Genomic DNA, 12375 nt, shown 5'->3' with positions numbered 1-12375 from the left:
TCATACGTACAGAATGCTTGTCTTGCAAATGGTTCATACAGATCAAATCATTACACAGTGCATTGGGGTAACTCAATAATAGAATGCAGAGTAAAAGTGAAACAGCTACAGAGAAAGTGTAGTGCCAGTGGAGAATAAGGTGGAAGATTATAATGTGATAGATTATGAGGCCAAGAGTTCAACTAATCATAGTAGCAATCATTCAAAAGTCTTATAACAGCAGGATAGAAGCTATTCTTGAGTGTCCATTCAGGCTTTTGTATTTTAGACCATAAAACCATATGGAGCAGGACTATTTCATTCAACCACAGAATCTATTCCACCATTCCACCTTGGGCAATTTCTTCTCCTTCTCAACCCCATTCTTCTGCCTTCTCCCTGTAACCTCTAATGCCCTTATTCATCAAGAACTTATCAACCTCTACTTCCATCTTTAATATCTTTATTTTTCCCTTTCGGGGTTCTTTTGAAGACCTTGACCTGGAGTTACACGCAGACTTTGCGGGAATGGGACCCATTTTCAGGTTTTCAGGACCGGTCGTTGTTTGGCATGTGAAGGGTTCACCTGAGAGTCCAGCTCGTACTCGGAGGCCTAAGATGTCGGTGAGATGTGAGTTGTTCTTATGTCTCCCTGCTCAGTGGGAATATGGAGACACCTCCCTCCCCCTTATTAGGGAGAGAGAGAAAACCTGTGGTATGTTGAATGCTGGATGAAACACAAAGTCTTTGGGGTAACTGTAAGTCTGTGTCTTTGCTATTGCCTTGATCGTGCTTGAGTGCTCAGTGGTGGAGCTGATGCTTGCTTTGTTTTTGCTGGTGGAGGGAGGGGGGATTGTTGCTCAATGCTGATTACACGCAGGAGGGGGGAATTGGGGGGAGCTTTAGGGTTCTCATGTTTAACTGTCCTTCATTCTTTGGGGCACTTCTCTTGACTGGAATGCTAAAAGATTCTACAGGTATGTTAGGAGCAATAGGATTGCAAAGGATCATAAACTATAGAAAGACTAGATGAGACAGAGTTTGTCAAATGTGTTAAGGAAAGATTCCTTAGTCAGTACATAGAAGTTCCAACGAGAGAGCATGCATTAGGGAATGAGACAGGGCAGGTGACAAAAGTTTGTGTAGGGGAACAATTGGTACCTACTGATCACAATGCCATTAGTTTCAAAGCAAATATTAAAAAATGATAGGCCTAGTTCTTGGGTTGAGATTCTAAACTGCAAAAAGGCCGATTTTGATGGTATCAGAAATGATCTGGCCAGTGTGGATTGGGACAGGCTGTTTTCTGCAAAGATGCACTTTAGAAATTGGGAAGCTTTCAAAAGTGAAATTTTGAGATTTCAGTGCTTGTGTGTGCTTGTATGAATAAAAGGTAAAGATAACAGGTTTAAGTAACCTTGGTTTTCAAGAGATTTTGAGGCCATGGTTAAGAAAAAGAAGGAAGCGCATAGCAGGTATAAGCAGGTAGGAACAAATGAGGTGCTTACGGAGTATAAGAAATGGAAAAGGACACTCAAGAAAGAAGTCAGGAGGGCTAAAAGAAGGCTTGAGGTTGCCATAGCAGACAATGTGAAGGAGAATCCTAAGGGATTGTGCAGATATGTTAAGAGCAATAGGATTGCAAGGGATGTGCTGGTCCTCCAGAATGGCAGTCTATGCATGGAGCTGAAGGAAATGGGGAGATGTTAATCAGATGTTTTGCATCTGTATTTGCTCAGGAGATAGATACTGATTCTATAGACGTGAGGCAAAGCAGCCGCGAGGTCATGGACCCTGTACAGATTACAGTGGAAGAGGTGTTGGCTGTCTTGAGGCAAATCAGGGTGGATAAATCCCCACGGTGACAAGGTTTTCCCTCAGGCCCTGTGGCAGGCAAGTGCAGAAATTACTGGGGCTACAGCAGAGATATTTTAAAAAGTTTAACAACTGGTGTGCGAATGTTAGGGCACTGAGTAAACAAAAGCTTTTGGTACATTGGCCTTCTAAATTAAAGTGTTGTTCAAAGTAAAACTTATTTTCAGAGTACATACATGTCACCACATACACCCCTGAAATTCTTTCCCCATCGGCAGACTTATCAAATCTGTAGAACAGTAACTGTAGACAGGATCAATAGACAACAAACTGTGCAAATGCAAATATAAATAAATCCCCCTACCATATTAGCTGAAACCCTCCTCAAATCTCTATCCAATATACCCACAAGTATATTGGTCTCCCTCCGGTTCAGGTGTAACCCATCCTTTTGGAAAAGGTCCCAGAAAAGACCCAATAATCCAGAAACCAGAAACCCTTTCCCATTCATCAGTTCCTCAGCCATGCATTCATCTGCCAAATCATCTGGTTTGTATCCTCACTGGCGATGTGGCATAGGCAGAAATCCAGAGCTTACAACTCTGGAGGTCCTACTTTTCAGTTTTCTACCTAACTCCCTATATTCTCTCTTCAGATCTCCTCCCATTCTTATCTGTGTTGTTGGTATCAGTGTTGCCGTGTGACAAAGTGGTTAAGGCGTTCGTCTAGTGATCTGAAGGTCGCTAGTTCGAGCCTTGGCTGAGGCTGCGTCTGTGTCCTTGAGCAAGGCAGTTAACCATACATTGCTCTGCGACGACACCGGTGCCAAGCTGTATGGGTCTTCATGCTCTTCCCTTGGATAACATCGGTGGCGTGCAGAGGGGAGACTTGCAGCTTGGACAATTTCCATGCAACCTTGTCCAGGCTTGCGCCCTGGAAACTTTCCAAGGCACAAATCCATGGTCTATCGAGACTAACGGATGCGGACACTACATGTTGGTACCAATATGCACCGCAATTTCTGGCTGCTCACTTTCCCCCTTTAGAATGGCGTGGACCCGATTCTAGACTTCCCTGATGCTGATGTTCTTTTCCAGATAAGGTCTGGAAAACAAAGAAAACTGCAGATGCTGGTATTTGAAACAAAAACAGATGCTGGGAGAACCCAGACAGCTAAGCAGTATCTGTGGAAAGAGGACCAGTTCTATCTTCCTCTGAACTGGAAGTGGAATTAGAACTTGTTTATTTTGCTACTGACATGCAGGGTATATGGAGGGTCCAGGGAGGGCAGCACCTCTGGTGAAGGAGTTTGTCATGTCTATTCCTGGGCAACTCACTTACCATCAGTCTCCACCGCACCTAGCTCTCACCTATGGCTCCAAGTAGCTGTTTTCATGCAACAGTGGCCACACCCCAGAACACAGGTGAGCTAAACCAGGGGAGGGTAGCCTGAAACCTCATACCCTGGTGAGGTAGGGATATGCCTGTCTTAGCATGCGCGGTCAGCTTGAGTGGACTGGGTAGATGAGATCTGCAGTGAAGTCCAGCGGTTAGGAAGGTGCCACATTCCATGGAGAGACAGGGCATCACAGTCATCCACTGCTATGTAGGAAGATCCCAGTTTGTAACGTTTCTTCGAACCACTGGACCTGGACTTCTGAGATTGAGAGAGTGGAACTGCTCCAGTGCAACAGCTTTTGCACATTAAAGACTCTCCTGCACAGGTTTCCTATCGTTGTCGGACATGATGAGCAACCACCACTGAGATACAGTGGAAAGTATTTGCCTGCATGCGATCAGGCCAGGTCACGTCATACAGAATGCAGAATGTAGCACAGCAGCTACAGAGAAAATGAAGAGGGAGCTTGTGGAAATATTTATAGTTCTATCAGTTTATTGACCAAACACTGATTAAGTGGTTGGTTTTGTACAGTCCACAGGACAACTCAGAGCTTCCAACTGCACTTTCCCACACCCACTCTGGTTCTGACCTGTCTGCCTGCAGCCTCCTTCACGGGCACTAGGAGGCCCAGTGTAAATCAAAAGAGCATCTTGTCTTCTGCAGCCACACACAAGATACTGAGGAACTCAATAGGTCAGGCAGCGCTCTTTATGGTAACAGAACCTTCATGCTGTCCTATTACACCCATGTGACCAAATAACCTACTAACCTGTATGTCTTTGAAACGTGGGAGGAAATTGGAGCACCCGGAGGATACCCAAGCTGTCATGGGGAGAATGTACTATCTCCTTAGAGACAGCAGCAGGGATTGAACCCGGATCACCGGTACTGCAATAGTATTAGAAGGAGGAGGAAGCCCTCTGTTGGTTGAGGTTGACCATGGATGTTGTGTCCTAGTTGTCTACATGATACGCAAACACATGCAGCAGGCTCCCTCTCAGCATGCAGCTAATGCATCCAAAGGAATGGCAGAGACTGACACAGTTTGTTGTCATCGTGGCTATCCCTCAAGGTCGAGAATGATGGTCTTCGTTCCGTTGATCTATCACAGAGCAAAGACGCCTGCGATACTTCACACGAAGAAGTACACGATACTTCACAAATCAACCAACTGATTCCAAAATGGCATGGAAACCACGATGATTGAAGCTGATGGATTTGTTGCAGACTTCATTCGCCTTCACAGCCGTTGAGTTCGAAGTAACTTTGTCCGCTTGTTCCACCGTTGAGGTCTTGCTTGAATTGTTCTTTGTCAGGGACCTCACCCTCAACTTTACCGCCATGGGTGACCCTATCAGGAGCATAGCTCCAGATGATATCACTCTCGTGATCTCAGGACCACACAAGCTTCTCCACCACGACAAGGTGACAATCCATGGAGAAGACTCAGTTTGACCATGGGTGTCACAGGAGCTCTCAGTCAGCATTGAACTCAATGTAGGACAGCCTTAGGGACTCCAACTCCATATTTCTCCTTGGGGCTTACTCCCAAAACCTCCTCCATGAGTGGGTATAGCCTTAAGGTAGCAAAGGTTTGAGATCAGAGTTTTCCTTCTCCCAGATGAGCTGCCAACCACAGCTGATGAGCCCCATCTGCCCAAAGCAACTGGTTTTAAGACTCCAGTAACCCGCCTTTGCGCCTTCTCCTGTCAGTAGAGATGGTTTTGCCGGGCTTAATAGCTAAGCCACACGTGAAGGGCAGGAGTTGGACTTGACCCCTCACCACCCCCCCCCCCCACTGGCTATAGCAATCTTCAGGAACCTGTAATAATATTACACTAATCATTATGCTATGGTTCTTCATCTGTGGAAGGAAATTGACAATCAATATCTCTGGTTAAGACTTTTTTTTCTGGATCAGTGAACGATTCTCCTGATATTTTGTCTGTCCATTTTCTTTCACAGCAAGATGGCATAAAGCTGTCAAGGTCATGGATCAGATGTAGTTGTTTTGGGGACAGAGAGGGGAGTTTGGATTCAGGTTAGGGTTTAGACGCAAGTATGTAGGGAGTTAGAGGTTCTATTAGGGTTTAGGAAAAGGGACGTCAAGGAGTTAGAAGTCAGATCGGAGTCCAGGACTCTGCTCCATGCTCCATGCCTGAAGGCCACAAACGCATGGAGATATGGACATGGACGTGCAACAAAGGACATTCGTGGAGGTTGGGCTGTCCAATGTTGGTGGGTTCTGCTATCAGATATCCATCGAGCAGGAGGCATGAGAGCCAGTAAGTCTGCGAACACGTAGTTTGTGGCCTGGTGTTCAGGGTCCCGTCATTTTCCAGCTTGGACATCGATAACAAAGATCGAAGTCCAAAAGTCAGAACCCTATTGCCTGGAGCCTGGAGACCCAGAGGCCTGTCCTGGAGTTGGAGGACTGTCTGTGTGTGGTGGGTGGGTGGGAGGGATGAAAAGGGCTTGTTTTGCTGTTAGTTGTGTCCTGATTTATTGTGTTCTATGTTGCTCTGCTGAGCATTATGGGCATGCTCTGTTGGCACTGCGTGTGTGGCGGTACTTGCAGGCTGCCTCCAGCACATCCTTGATATGTTGGTTGTTAACACAAGTGACACATTTCGCTGTATGTTTCATTGTACACATGATAATGGCTCAACGCTTTACTGTACAGCAAACCCAGGTTCAGTCCTCACTGTTGCCTGTGAGGAGTTCATACATTCTCTTTGTGACCGTGTGAGTTACCTCCGGATGCTCCAGTTTCTTCCCACATTCTAAAGATGTACCGGTTGGTCGGTTAGTTGATTATTGTAAATTGTCCCCTGATTAGGTTTGAGTTAAATCGCATTTGTTGGGTGGGGCAGCTCGAAGGACCAGAAGGGCCTATTCCACGCTGCCTCTCAATAAATCAGTAAATAAATAAATAAAATAACTAGGTTAATCTGAGCCTGATCCATTGACTTCTGCCAGCACATTGTGTGTAACCCTAGATTCTACCATCTGCAGACAGTTTGTATCAGTGTCTTGCCTTCAGTGTTGGCAACGTTCTGGTATGTGCACTTCAGGAAAACTGCTCCCTCATCATTTCTCATTATCATGCCTGTGTCTGCTCTCGCCTCATCTCTGTAAAATAACTCCTTAATGATCAGTTCAAGCAACACACACAAAATGCTGGAGGCAGCAATCAACATTTCGGGCTGAAACCCTTCATCAGGAGTGGGTGATTTTGAATGTTTACTCTTTTCCATAGATGCTGCCTGGCCTGCTGTGTTTCTCCCACATTTTGTGTGTGTTACTTGGACTTCCAGCATCTACAGATTTTCTCTTGTTTGTAAATGGTCAGTTTACGCTCTTTATCATCTAACCTGCTTTAACCTTTCTCCATATTACGCAGAACCCTTACTCCCTGCTCCTCTCTGTAACTCTGTTTTTAAACACTGTAAACCCTCTATTTTCAGCTGGTCTGAAACCTAAAATGGCTTCTTTTTCCACAGGAACTATTTGACTGGATAAGTCTTTCCACCATTTTGTTGATACGATAAGGCCTATCTATGTCAGCATGACACTATGTAGAACTCGCTGGATCAGGTTTATTATCACTGACTTAAATGATATTAAAGTTGTTGTTTACTGCGACAGTACAGTGTAAACTTAAAGCTCTTAAAATCTTAAAAATCTTAAAAAGATTAGCTTCATTTGTCACATTACATTGAAACTTCAAAACAACAGTAAAATGCGCATCAAATGAAATCAAATCAGTAAAGATTTGTGCTGGGGCAGTATGCAAGTGTTGCTACACCTCTGGCCCCTCCATTCCATGCCCACAACTTACTAATCCTAATCGTTTTTGGATCGTAATGTTTTTGGAATTCAGGAGGAAACCTGCGTAATCACAGAGAGAACGTACAAACTCTTTGCAGGCAGGAGTGGGAATTGAACCTGATCCTTACAGTTGTGTCTTACAGATCTAACTGCAATGCTACTGTGGTGCCCCATTACAAAAGTATTGATATTGTTTCATCAAAAGCATTTACCAAATGCTGTCAAAAAGAAGAATAACATGTTAATGTTCATGTACTGTTCAGAAATCTGTTTGGGTGATGGAAGCAGGTACTCTCACTAAGAAGTTTTGAACTTGCTCTGTGAATTTGCAAGGCATTTAAGTCAATGGACCAAATACTGATAGGTGGGATTAGTACAGCTTCGTCATTGCTGGTAGACATTGACAATGAGCCAATGGGAATTTTTCTATGCTGCATGACTCTATACAGCTTTCAGTTTGTGTGTTTTTTAAATTAATGTTTTTGGATTCTGCTGCTATAGAGATGTTTTATCATTAGAGTCACATCTAACTCTCCAGGTACAAAGGATCATCCATTCAGTTGAGAATGCTTCTAAGTAATGCCTCCATTAGAGTGAATACAGTGTAGAAGAATGTCAGTGACAAACCTGACTAAACCGTAGGGATGGTTCAGCTGTAAACTTCCCGCTGCTCAGATCTGATCAAGTACAGTGCACAGATGCTTTGGCACAAAAGGACACATTTGTCTATCCATTTCAAATCTCCCATTGCTCACCACGAGAAAGATCAAGAAGGACAGATTTTCCATTGGTAGCTCGCTGCTGTCTTATTGATATTAATATATTCTCATCTCCCACTTTTCGTGAATGTGAGCAAGGAATTTCATGAGTCCATCTATATACAAATGTCCTCCAAGCTACTTTTCCATTGACCAGTTCTTAGACCATAACATTGGCACAGAATTAGCCCATTCAGCCCAATGAGACTACTCTGCCATATCATCATGACTGATCAATTTCCCTCTCAACCCATTTCTTCTGTCTTCTCCCCATAACCTTTCACACCCTGACTAATCACAAATCTGTCAACCTCTGCCTTACATGCACCCAATGACCTGCCCTCTAAAGCCACAGTGTCAATGAATTCCCCAGGTTCACCATCCTCTGGATAAAGAAATTCCTTTTCATCTCTGTTCTAAATGGACATGTCTCTATTTTGAGGCTGTGCCCTCTGGCCCTAGACTCCCCCACCAAAGGATACTTCCTCTTCACTCCCCCTATCTAGGACTGCCAACATTCCATGGGTTTCGATGAGGTAATTCCTGTAACTGTTGTGAATTGGTGGAGATTGTTAGTCCACCAACTCACAATAATGCAAGTACACATGAAAATAGGAGCAGGAAAAGACCACTCTGCCCCTCAAACCTGCCCCACCATTCAATATGATTATGGTTGATCTATGCTGCCCTCAACACCTCTTCTCTGCCAGTTCCCTAGTCTGCTTAGTTCTTTGATTCCTCAAATACGCATTTATCTTCAATTTAAAAACTTCCAATGATCTTGCCTGATCCTGTGGCTCAGTTCAGCTTTAAATGACTGGCCCTTATTTTGTAAATATGTTTGTCCCTTTGTTTGAGACTCTCACTCATTGAAAACAGAGTCAGACAGTGTGGAACAGGCCAGTCAGCCCATCTAGTCCATGCCAAACCATTTAAACTGCCTACTCCCATCTATCTACACCCGGATGACAGCCCTCCATATTCCTGCCATACACACTTCTCTTAAACGTTGAAATTGAGCTCACATGCACCACTTGCGCTGGCAGCTCATTTCACACTCTCACAAACCTCTGAGTGATGAAATTTCCCCTCATTTTCCCCTCAAACCTTTCACGTCTACCCTGATAATCACTGGGAAATTTTCAAATTCTTTATCCCTTGTTATTGGATTTTTACAGCTTCATTTATGCTATCAGGGATATTTACAGTGAAGACTGATGCAAAAAATATTGATTTAACCTCCCATTTCTTTGTTTCCTGTAATTAATTCATCAGCTCCCTCCCCCAGAGGGCCCACATTTATTTTAACAACCTTCTTCATGTTTACATTAAGGAACTATTTTATTACGTACCTCCTGCAGCTTATAAAGTGGCCACTGAGAGTACGTTTGTGGTCTTCTGATGCTGTAGTGCATCCACTTCAAGGTTTGACACGTATGTTCTGAGGTGCTCTTCTGCACACCACTGTGGTGATGTGCAGTTATTTAAGTTACTGTCACTTTCCTGCCAGCTTGAACCAGTCTGGCCATTGTCCTCTGACCTCTCTCATTGACAAGGCATTTTCGCCCACAAAACTGCTACCCACTGGATGTTTTTTTTAATTGCTCCGTTCTCTGTAAACTCTAGAGACTGTTGTGCATGAAAATCCCAGGAGATCAGCAGCTTCTGAGATACTCAAACCACCCCATCTGGCACTAACAATCATTCCATGGTCAAAGTCACTTAGAACACATTTCTTCCCCATTCTGATGTTTGGCCTGATCACTGGACCTCTTGACCATGTCTGCATGCTTTTATGCATTGAGCTGCTGCCACATGATTGGCTGATTATATATTTGCATTAATGAGGAGGCGTACAGGTGACCACTGAGGGTATAACTCTGTAGAAACTAACAATCTGTTTTGATATTACACAGTCAATTTTGTTCCTTCTAATGAGCTTTTAGTCTTCACTATTGAATCCTAAAAACTTCCCAGTACACTGGCCATCCACTAAACTTGACATTTTTTTATGCCCTACTTTTCAATTTAACAATAGCTTTAACTACCTTTGTTGACCTCTTTCCTAAGGAACCCATCTTTCTGAATGGGATTGCAAGGGGTTCTAGACTCAGCCAGCTCCATAATGGACACGACCCTCTATGCCATCGAGATGCAATGACTCAAGAAGGTAGCGTGATGGCATCCGATAGTCTCGAAAGACCATGGATCTACACCTGGAAAGTCTTGTCCTTTCCAGGGCTCAGGCCTAGGCAAGGTTGCATGGAAGATCAGTAGTTGTCCAAGCAGCAAGTCTCCCCTCTCCACACCACTGATGTTGTCCAAGGGAAGGGCAAGGGCCGATACAGCTTGGCACCAGTGACATCGCAGGAGTTGCTAGAGTGAGGTTGAAGACAACGTCAGACTGCCTTAGGGACTCCAGCTCCAGATTTGTCCTCAGGGTTTACTCCCGAAGCCTTTCCCATGAGTGGGTATGGCTGCAAGGCAGCGGAGGTTTGAAATCAGAGTTTTCCCTCTCTTAGATGGACTGCCTTCCCAGGCTGATGAGCTCCATCTACCCGAAGCACTGGCTTTAAGGCACCAGGACCTGCCTTCGCCCCTTTTCCTGTCAGTAGAAACAGTTCCGCTGGGCTTAGCGGCTAAGCCACACGAGAAGACCTGGAGTTAGACTTGTTTGCCAGAGGCTATTTGAGGTGCATGCCATGAAGTGCACTTTTAGGTAGTGAGAGCTTGTCCCCACTACCACTCCTTGAACCAAGAAGATAGCATTCATCATTAAAAACCCTCACCATCCAGGACATGCCTTCTCCTCATTTCTACCACTGGGAAAGAGTTACAGGAGCCTGAAGACCCCCACTCAATGTTTTAGGATTAGCTTTTTCTCCTCTGCCATCAGATTTCTGAATAATCCATGAAGACTACCTCGTTATTTTTCATTAGCACTATTTACTTATTTTTATAACTTATAGTAATTTTGAAGTCTTACTGTTGTTAAACAACACATTTTACAACATATATCAGTGATAATAAACGTGATTCTTAATTCTGATTCTGAAATTCTTGGCGGAACTGTTTCTACTGACAGGAAAAGGGGCGAAGGCAGGTCCTGGTGCATTAAGGGACAGCTTTTTGAATATCTGCCGAGGTTAATCTACTATCTATCTAAGCTTACTTACCGCTCCACCTTAGGCAACATAACTTTCATACTGCTAAAATTGTCCTTACTTATGTTGACTAGTCTGAACTGCAAGCAGTTTCACAGGTCATCTAAAACTTTGACAGACTTCTATGGATGCACAGTGAAACCCTGCTGCAAGAAATGAGCATCCACCATCCAGGCCATGCTCTCTTCTCACTACTCCCAGCAGAATCAGAATTCCAAACAGGAGAAAATCTGCAGATGCTGGAAATCCAAGCAACACACACAAAATGTTGGAGGAACTCAGCAGTCCAGGCAGCATCTTTGGAAAAGAGTACAGTCTTATTAGGACCTTCATCAGAATTCTACCAGGATTAGAATCAGGTTTATTATCACTGATGTATGTTGTGAAATTTGATGTTTTATGGCAACAATATCTAAAAATTAATATTTGGAGGCATAAGAGCCTTTGGTCCCTCACCACCAGGTTCTGGATCTATTACCCTACAACCATCAGGCTCCTGAAACAGTATGGATAACTTCACTCATCTCAATACTGAACTGACTTCACAACTTTTAGTCATACTTTCAAGGGTTATACAACTCAGTATTATTAATTTTGTATTATTTGCATTATCTGTCCCCTTTTGCACATTGGTTGTTTGTCAGTTTTTTTTTACAGATAGCACGTACAAGATGCTGGAGGAACTCTGCAGGTCAGGCAGCATCTATGAAAATGAGCAGGAAGTCGATGTTTTGCGCCATGACCTTTCATCAGGACTGAGAAGGAAGGGGGAAGATGGCAGAATAGAAAAAGGTGGCGAGAGGGGAGAGAGGCTAGCTGGAAGGTGACAGGTGAAGCCAGGTGGGTGGGAAAAGTCAAGGGTCTGGAGAGGGAGGAATCTGGTTGGAGAGGAGAGTGGACCATAGGAGAAAGGGAAGGAGGAGGAACACCACAGGGAGCTGATAGGCAGGTGAGAAGAGGTAAAAGGCCAGAGTAGGGAATAGAGGAGGTGGGGGGGTGGAATTTATTTACCAGATGGAGAAATTGATACTTATGCCTTCAGGATGGAGATCACACAAGTGGAATATAATGTGTAGCTCCTCCAACCTGAGGATGGCCTCGACTTGGTACAGGAAGAGGCCACGGATCAACACGTCACAATGGGAATGGGAATTGGAATTAAAATAGTTCTTCATGAATTTTATTGTATTTCTTTTTTCCTGCAAATGTCTGTAAGAAAGCAAGTATCAAGGTAGTATAAAATGACATATATGTACTTTGATAATAAATTTACTTTGAACTTTGAATGGTTCAAAGAGCTGCCCATGTCATTTTAATCAAGTGCTTCTATCAAACCTAGATCTGTAGCATCTGAGTAATTAATAAAATGGATACGGCAAGGAATTCAGCTGTTTCCCAAAATAGTATGAATATATTGTCAACATCA

The 12375-nt window shown here is 43.9% G+C and overlaps 1 protein-coding gene across 1 annotated transcript in view; it reads left to right on the top strand.

Moving 5' to 3' along the window:
* The first annotated feature begins 597 nt into the window (after positions 1-597).
* The window catches only part of LOC132402349 (uncharacterized), a 38728-nt gene continuing 26950 nt past the window's right edge, over positions 598-12375 (top strand). Inside the window, exons 1-2 of the mRNA XM_059985227.1 lie at positions 598-603; positions 2841-2896. Of these exons, the coding sequence (XP_059841210.1) occupies positions 598-603; positions 2841-2896 (62 nt within the window). The remainder of the gene's footprint in view (positions 604-2840; positions 2897-12375) is intronic.

This window comes from Hypanus sabinus, chromosome 11, assembly GCF_030144855.1.
Source record: "Hypanus sabinus isolate sHypSab1 chromosome 11, sHypSab1.hap1, whole genome shotgun sequence".
Lineage (NCBI taxonomy): Eukaryota > Metazoa > Chordata > Chondrichthyes > Myliobatiformes > Dasyatidae > Hypanus > Hypanus sabinus.
This window is presented reverse-complemented; position numbering and strand designations above follow the sequence as displayed.